Source organism: Leptosomus discolor, chromosome 13 (assembly GCF_034619465.1).
Source record: "Leptosomus discolor isolate bLepDis1 chromosome 13, bLepDis1.hap2, whole genome shotgun sequence".
In the NCBI taxonomy this organism is placed as follows: Eukaryota; Metazoa; Chordata; class Aves; order Leptosomiformes; family Leptosomidae; genus Leptosomus; species Leptosomus discolor.
The window spans coordinates 13,338,081-13,346,964 of NC_141403.1; the positions used below are offsets into that span (position 1 = coordinate 13,338,081).

An 8,884-nucleotide genomic window follows, 5' to 3' on the forward strand; every position below is an offset into this window, starting at 1 on the left:
TGCTGTCGATTCCCGAAAAAGCAGATCATCCTAAGCAGCACCAGGCACCATAACTAGTCACACACAGCTTGTCCAACACCTCCACAAGGGGTTAATGTTCCACGATGACCCAAGTTTTAGGAGATCCAAGCTGAACCAGGTGCCCTGATTCTTGAGGTGCTTTTAGTTAAACCAATGAGAGTTTATACACTGGATAGCTTTGGGGATGAAATGCTGGAGATAATGACATCAGAAGGCGTTTGTAATACATTAGAGACTTCTTTGGATTGAGCAAATGTCATGGTATTTCAAGTGACAAATAAGTAGCTCTGTATATACGGAATGGATTGTGAAGTATACTGCGTATACTGCGCCTGAAAGACAAAACCCTTCTTTTTCATTCCTACTAAATTATGGGGTTTAATATATATACACATAGAAGGACAGCAAATTAATACATTTTGTTGTTCTGGAAACAAATCACTGCATCTACACAATTGCCTAGTTATCTCAGCTGGTTTGTGCAGTCCAAAAGCAGGAGAGACTACTCACACTCACAACCCTTTCAGACTGCTGTTTAGAGAGCAAATACAGCTTGGGGTGTATCCAATAAAAGGAGGCATGTTTTTCTAGTAAAAAATATAATAGATGCAATAAAACCCTAGGAAATTATACAGTATTTAAGGTATATAATTTCTTTACTATATCTTTTCATTATGGTTCAGAGCTGAAATTACTTTTATTGCTAGTACAGCTGACCAGGCCAGTTTATTTAACATGGGGATTGAGAGAAATATGTTGGGTTTTTTATTTGATGAATAAGTTTTCATCCAATTAAAAAATAAATAAATAAAGTGCAGACCTATTACTCCCAGATTTTTCAGGTGCTAAGCCGTTGCATTTCTACTGTAGAGAAAATTCAATTATTGTAATCAACAGGCATTGGGCACACGGGAGAGAACTATGCTTTTTGTCCAAGGTTAATCCTGCACAGTGCTGGGACCTCTCAGCATCCACGGAGGAGTCCTCAGCCTTCTCACAAGCTGAAGTACGAGGGCTGGCTTTTAGCTGTGTAACATATACCAGTGCAAAGGTGCTCTGCAAGTGTCAGTGTGTTGTAAAAAGCCAAACTATAATCATGGTGAACCAACAGGTAATCTGAATTCTTTTTATTTCCAAAGTTTGTACAATATTGTCAGTATAGTTTCTGGTCCTTGCTTCCAGTCTTCCAGTTTCCTGCTTCATCTTGCTTTAGATAACTACAAATTGAATAGAAATTGCTGACAATATCACAAATGTATGCATTTTTTAGTAACTTCACTATCGCCATCAGCTCATTGCCCATTATACCGTGTCAGGACTCTGCCTCTTTCTAGATAATGTTTCTGAATAGCTTGTGTTAATGAGCTGTTGATTTCTCCCTCCAGGACCTAATTTAAACATGAAAAATAATAGGTTGAGGGGTTTGCAGTATTTGTGATATAGCTACTTTTGCAAATGAGTTTCAAACTTAAAGGGTCTTTTTTTGTCATTTGTTGCTTTTTTGACTGTTTTACACATTTACACCTACTTGGGTTTAGACCGTGAACGACCTCAGAAAGCCAAAATCCAAATAGTTCAGCCATTGTAGGAAAAGATTATTGCAGTTTATAAAGAACTTTTTTATTCTTAAACTGTTGTGTTCTATTTTTAGCAATTCTGACATGTAAACACTAGCTGTGAAATGTTGATTTTGCAGATACCTGCAAAAGATAAATCTGAGGTCTTTCAGGGGCTGCTGTTGGTGAGTGGCATGAGCCCTTTATCTGAACAATAAAATGGTGAAGAAAACTGGCAAGGTATTGACAGCAGAGAGGAAATCTGTTGCATCGAGGCAGCCTCTGGTAGTGCAAACAACACAGGAGGGTAAATTTTTTTTCACCCGATGACTATTTATACCTTTGTGTGAAACGATCTTGGCTCTAATTTCTTTAGCCAGCAGAAGTATGCACCCAAGCTCCTAGGTGCCTTCCTTGTCCCAATAGCTTTTAGGACTTGCCAAGGTTACTCATCGTGTTCACAACAGCTTTACATTCCATGTGCAGCCTGTCTGTCCTACACTGCTTAGAAGTGTTAAACTACTTTATGTACACCACCTGGTAGACCTGTAGCAGTGAAACAATCCCGTGAATGTGGGATTTACTGCAGAAGTATGATATAATGTGTATTGTATAGCTCAAGCACTGGATTTACTACCTGTGTACAATGCTGTATACACAGACTTTTTTGTCTGGGAGGTCTGAGAGAGAAATAGGACTGCACCACACTGAAGCATCAGAAAAGTAGATAATTGGCGATATCCTTGATGGAACCCTAATAAAAGTGTGTGATAGTCATAGATACATGCTGAAAGAAGAATCTCTGAAATAAAAACGTACTTTTCTGGATTTCTATTAATTGTTTGAAAACAACATTAAGTGGTATAATGTAACCATTCAGTTTACTGTAACTGCTCTAAAGCCCTTATAAGATATCTGTTCTAACCATCTGCTGTACATAACATGAGGTTACTGTGAAATTATAAGCAGCAGATGTGATATATCATGTCATGTATAATACTCTACGTTTTCAGTGAAGGAACCTTCATGTTTGTCAGGCAGATTAGTTCAGCAATATGACTATATCAGCAAAGGAACATATTGAAAAACAGTTCTCAGAGAACAGCGATCTAACAAATACATTTTTGCCATTGAAATGAGGCTTTGTCTGAAGTGTCCATGTTGACTTTCTATTAAGAGTGAAAATTAAGTTGTCAAACAGATTGCTAGATTAGAAATCACAAAACTTAACTATGACAGTAGCTCTAAGTGAGAATTACAAAGACATTGCTGAGTCTCTTATTCTTGTTAGCAACTCCTTCCTTCAAATACTGACAGATGTTCACCTAATTGTCTTTGGGAATGTCCACATGTACTGCAGTGCAATACAGTTCAGTTATTCCAGTACACAACCTTTGTTTTCAGATAAGTATGAATACTCTTTTGAATGCATTCTCTTAAGTCAGCCTGTTTCAATTGAATTTGTGATGGCTAGTGGTCCAAGTCTCAGCATTCTTCACCACAAGTAGCACCTTACTGGCCATCCCAGCAGATAACATTAGCAAACACAAGTCAGAAAATTGTTTTCCATTGAAAAGTGGCCAAACACATTCACCTGCATTTAGGCTAATCATATTCAAGCAGCAGTCTTACTGTCCTGATCACAGATACCCACTGACACTTGCAGAGGACATTGTTTGTATACAAAGTAATAAAAAATTTTAACTTCTCCCTTTGGAACAGTAATAGAGTCTATTATGGCATTTGGCAATCCTGACTATGAACAAACGTCCAAAGTATTTTAAGTCTTACTTGTATGAAAATGCCAAACAACTAAAAGGTGGTTTGCGTTTAAGAACAGAGGGAGAATATATCTGTTCTTTAAAAAGGAGGACATTCCAAACAGCAGCTGCATCTCCGTTTCACAAATGGGACTATAAAAATTGCAGGTGGGTCTTATTGTTTATGGGTAACAGCTAAGCTAAATTAATATCACCACCTTTTATGCATTAATTGAAAACCTAAAAGGCCTAATACTTTAGGAAGATTCCTGCATGCTTTGATGTAGTTTAGATCAGGATCATTATGAAGAAAGAAAAACATCATTTTGATGCTGAAATAAACATTTGGTCTTTTAGAAAGTTGTTAAATATGGCCAAGAAAAGATTATATTTTGGATCTGCATTAGAAATATGTTCATCAAACCGAAAGATGGTTTCAATTTACATGAGAAGGAAGCCTCCCACTAGTATTTAACATGCCTCAGAGAAATATCAATATTTACAAATACCTAAATCAAGGGCATTTTATTTCACCATCAACAGTGTGGTGGTAAACACATTACTGTCCTGGACAACAGTTTATCTTGGCATTGGTCTCGTTGTGTCTAATAATAACACAAATCTTGTGAGAAATGCCAGGCTTTCTCAAAGCAAACAGCTGGTCCAGTAAAGATTGCCAAACTCTTGAAGCCTGTCAGATGAGTTTCAGTAAATGGTGGAATGGTCATTGGTAAAGAAAATTACACATATTTTTTAAAACTGCTTTGAAGGTAAAAGAGCATTTACACTTTGTTTTCCTCTAAGGCTCAGTGAAGCCTGAAGCAGCTCTTATTTTATCCAAACCAGCTTTGCCTCTCTCTGATGGTGATATATGTTCATTCAATTGCAATAGGTGATATTTTAAATATCTATTTTTGCTGTATCTGTGTGGTAAATTTCTTCTTGATATTTATGTTTCTGCATGTTTTATTGTAGGAGAAATTCAAAACATTTCAGTTAAGTCGTAAATCGCTCCAGATGAAGGATAAAGCCTTCATTAAAAGAAGAATGGTCTGACTGGCAGGCCAGCTTCAGAATAAAGCCAACCCTCAGAAACAGCAATCCAGAATTTTTCCACGATTAGAAGAAATGAGCACTGAGAGACCTTCCAACCTAGTCAAACACTTAGGGCACAAAAGCATTTCTTCCTTTGAAAATATAAGTGATTTCTCCTTAAATATCACTGATTGCACCCAGGTTGTGGTGCCAGAGGAAGTTTTTTTCACTGTTGCTGCTGCTGGAATACTCGAAAATCTGCTTGTCCTTATTGCTGTTGTTAGAAATAGGAATTTGCACTTGCCCATGTACTTCTTCATTTGCAGTTTAGCCATTTCAGACATGTTAGGTAGCTTGTACAAAACTCTGGAGAATATCTTCATCATCTTGTGCAAAATGGGGTACTTGACACGTCGTGGGGACTTTGAGAAAAAGCTGGATGATGCCATGGATTCCATGTTCATTCTGTCTTTACTGGGGTCAATTTTCAGCTTGTTAGCTATTGCAGCAGACAGATACATCACTATCTTCTATGCTTTGCGGTATCATAATATCATGACACTAAGAAGGGCCTTGGTTATCTTGGCAATCATTTGGACGTTCTGTGCTGGCAGTAGCATTGCCATTGCCCTCTTCTCCTATGAAGCAGCAACAGTCATTCCCTTCACCATCCTGTTCCCTTTAATGATGTTTTTTATACTGTGTCTTTATGTCCATATGTTCCTCCTGGCTCGATCTCATGCTAAAAAGATCGCCTCACTGCCCACCAGCACAGTCCATCAGAGAACAAACATGAAAGGAGCCATTACACTGACTATTTTCCTTGGAGTTTTCCTTTGCTGTTGGGCTCCCTTTGTTCTTCACATCCTCTTAGCAAGGTTTTGTCCACATAACCCTTACTGTGCCTGCTACATGTCGATTTTCCATGTGAATGGGACACTCATAATGTGCAATGCTATCATCGACCCTATGATTTTTGCATTCCGAAGCCCAGAATTAAGGAGTACATTTAAGAAGATGTTCTGCTGTACCAGGTCAAACTGGAACTGGTAAACTCTTCATGAAGAAATGAAAATTATAGGAGCACACCTGTGGGATGCTGTGCAACAACTTGCAGAGTTATGCCCAGAGTAATACTGTGCTTGTAGGATACTGCCAGTGATTTTCAGACAGCTACCAAAGAACGCATAAAAACTAAGCATGCACAAAATATTTGTCAACTAGACCTCCAGAAATATTACTGATTAAATTAATTCTGCCAACAATTTTCATGCAAGTAAAAAAAAAAACTGTGTCCTAACAATCTTTGGTCATTCTGGAAAAAATTTGATGTGAATCTTCTGCTGCAAGTATTGCATTACCCCACAGATCAGTTTATGTCAATACATTTTGTACCAGTAATTTCAATTTAAGGCGTACACTACTTCCTGTTGTTTAAATCACAATCAAAATGACCGTTTGTTTCTAAACTGCATATTTATATAAAAGTCGATGATAAAGTAGAAAATATGGACATAGAACTAGATTTTGCTGAAAAAGTGAATTCATTACTCTTCTTTAATGTCTAGTCTCCTTAAAATCGTGCAGTTACTGTTCTCTAAGTTTCAAATGTAACTTTTGGAGTGTGAGTCCAAGAGAAGAAAATATTTTGGTTTAAAAGCTATTTTTAGTGACTGAAGAGTTTTTCCCAACATAAAGTTGTTGTGGCAGCAATGACAGGTTTTTTATTTTAAAAACCCAAAGCCAGGTCTGGACTAGCAAAGGGAATTGCTGAGCTTACCAGCTCCCCATTGGATGTCCCTGGGCCAGTTTGCTTTAATAAAATAATAATCTTCACAGATAGTAAAAGAACTTTGATTGAGCATGATGTTCTAAACACATAACAAGAAAGAATTCAAAAAATAAAATACCAGAGAGAAAATTCAAAGACCTCCAAGGAAGTCAGCCACCTGGATAAGGAATCAGCTAGCCAGTCTGGATGCTACAAAGCAGATTGTAATTTAAAAATTTTGAATTGTTCCTGCCAAAATGACACAAAACTCATAGAACTTTAAGGCAAAATAGTTTTCAACACCAAAAAACCCCTAAGCATTCCAGACCATATGGTGAGGAATTAACATCACAACAATTCAGTGGATTTATTCAGCTGTGCCAAAAAGACAGAATATTTAGTAAGAGAGAGCAGTGAAACTGAGAAAGCCAAGGCACGACTGGAACACAAAGGAGAGGAAAAGATAAAAATCTATGAGAATTCGTAGATAAATAGAAGAATTTACTCCAACAAAACACTAAGAAAAGCATGAATTTCAAGATACATGGAATAAGGACCAAACCATACATAGTCAGGTGGACTCAGACTTACAGATAAAGATATAAGAAAGTGACAATAAACCTGAAAGCGTCTACAGAACTGAGCAAAGAAAATATCTTAAATGAGAAAAGTTTATCTATAAAATGCAAGTTCAGTAGTGAGTTCAGATATAATAATACATTTATTTTAATGAGAGTTTTTTCCTTCTATCAATAGCAGAACAAATGTAAAGCTGCAGAGCAAGAAATTACTGTTAGATCTGAAAAAAAAAAATATACACAATATTAAAGACAAGGCAAAACAAAAGACCTACAGCACCATAATACCCCATGCACACAGCTGATGAGCTTCAAAATTATAAAAAACTTTGGACAGAAAATTGTGATTTAGGCAGCTCTTGCGTTAACTCTGCAAACAAACATAAAATATCTACTAAACGCATCTTCCCTTAAAACTTTATTTTACAACCATTTCCCTAAAACAGACCTAAGTAGCCTCCACTGTGTTAGAAGTCACTGCATCTTGTAAGGAAGTCCGCTCTAACACCACAGATGCAAAGTCTCCATGTTCAGGCTTAGCTCTCCAAATGTAAATTTTAGTAAAAAACATATAATAAAAAGTTAAGCACATAACTTCTAAACATGGAGAAGTAATCATTAAAGAAAACACTATACATTTAGCACTGCAAAGAGGAATATTCAAGACAGACTCGTGTCAAAATCCAAAATTCAGCAGTAAAACGTATCATTGAAAATCTGTATAAAGTCCTTTGCCCAGGGCTCCTCGTCTTGTGGAGACACTGGCAGTTAGGGCTAGGAAAGGGGCAAATGTGAGAGCCCAGGCTGGGGGTGGACTTGGCCATGGATACAGCAGGCCCCGGATGGGGCCACCAGCTACTGCTTTCTTCTACGACACCAGAACGTGTCAGGGTAGTCCTGAGGCAGGTGTGGCTTGGTGTGAAGGAAACAGGACAACTTAGACCTCACTGCCCTCAGCTACACAAGAGTATCAGGAACTGGCTGGTGCCAACATTCCTCACAGCAGTCCCAGTCCCAGGGGAACGAGGTGGCGGGGTGGTCAGTCACAGACCTGGGAGCCAGAGACCAGCTCTCATCTCTGCACTGCCAGCACTTTGCTTTGCTACAAGGACATGGGCTCCTACCTCGCCACAAAGCCTGACCTCCAGTGCATGCTAAGAGGAGCGTGACCAGAGGCACAGATGTTGGACAAAGCACCATTCCCACCCTCATCCCAGATGTCCAGCCTGTCTTACGGGCTTCCCCACTGCCCTGCCTATGCTGCAGCCTCAAGAAATGGCTGGGAAAGGTGGCACTCTACTGCCATGGTCCCAGACCTACATCAGGAACCCTCAGACAGGCTGTGTGGGGCACAAACTGCTCACAAAGCAGCTGGGCTCACTCGCTCCTTTTCATTACCCATGCCTCAACCTCTCCATCGACCTAAGACACTAAAGGCACCTGAGATAAGTACTTAAGACACAAAATCCATCCTACAAGCACACGTTTGATCCCGTTTCTCTTGGCCCCGCTTCAAGGGCAGAGCAAACTGTCCTCCAGTAACCCAGCTTCTGTGCACACCTTCCCAGGCTGTTCCACTGTCTTTCCCAGCACCATCCCCAAGCCTCCAGCCACCGTTTACTTGCAAAACATGGAGCAGATGTGGTTATGTAGGTTATGGTCCAGTGAGATTTTTTTTCTATTCAGCTTGTTAAAACAACTAGTCAACACTTATGCAGCAAATTTTTGGCAAATTTTATCCCACATTGCTTTTTTTGACTTGAAACTGCAGTTACTGACACTGGATCTCAGATTGCCCTGAGATCCAAGCAGTGTCCAGAACTGGTTCCCACCTGATGTTACTGGGAACTAACAGCCTATTCGTTGTAGCCGCATCTGTGGATGCACTCAGAACAACATCCCAAAACATTTGTTCATGTCATGATGCGTGAGCAACACCTAGACTCATGAAGTTACAACTTTAAACTGGTGGTAGAAACTTGGCTGTTACTGTTAGAGGCTGTGTCTAATACGCAGACAGCCAGCAAGGTTGGGAAAAAGCTGAATTTGCCATGCCGTGTTGTGTAAATTTGCAAGAAATGCAGATCCTATGCATTTGCAATTCAGCTGAAATCTGCAACGCAATATTAGATCTCAGGCTGAGCCTAAGGGTTATATAAAAAA

The 8,884-nt window shown here is 39.0% G+C and overlaps 1 protein-coding gene across 1 annotated transcript; it reads left to right on the forward strand.

Moving 5' to 3' along the window:
* Nucleotides 1-4,465: 4,465 nt before the first annotated feature.
* MC2R (melanocortin 2 receptor) lies at nucleotides 4,466-5,425 on the forward strand. Its single transcript, XM_009951577.2, has one exon. The coding sequence runs from the start codon at nucleotides 4,466-4,468 to the stop codon at nucleotides 5,423-5,425; it is 960 nt and encodes a 319-aa protein (XP_009949879.2).
* Nucleotides 5,426-8,884: the final 3,459 nt, after the last annotated feature.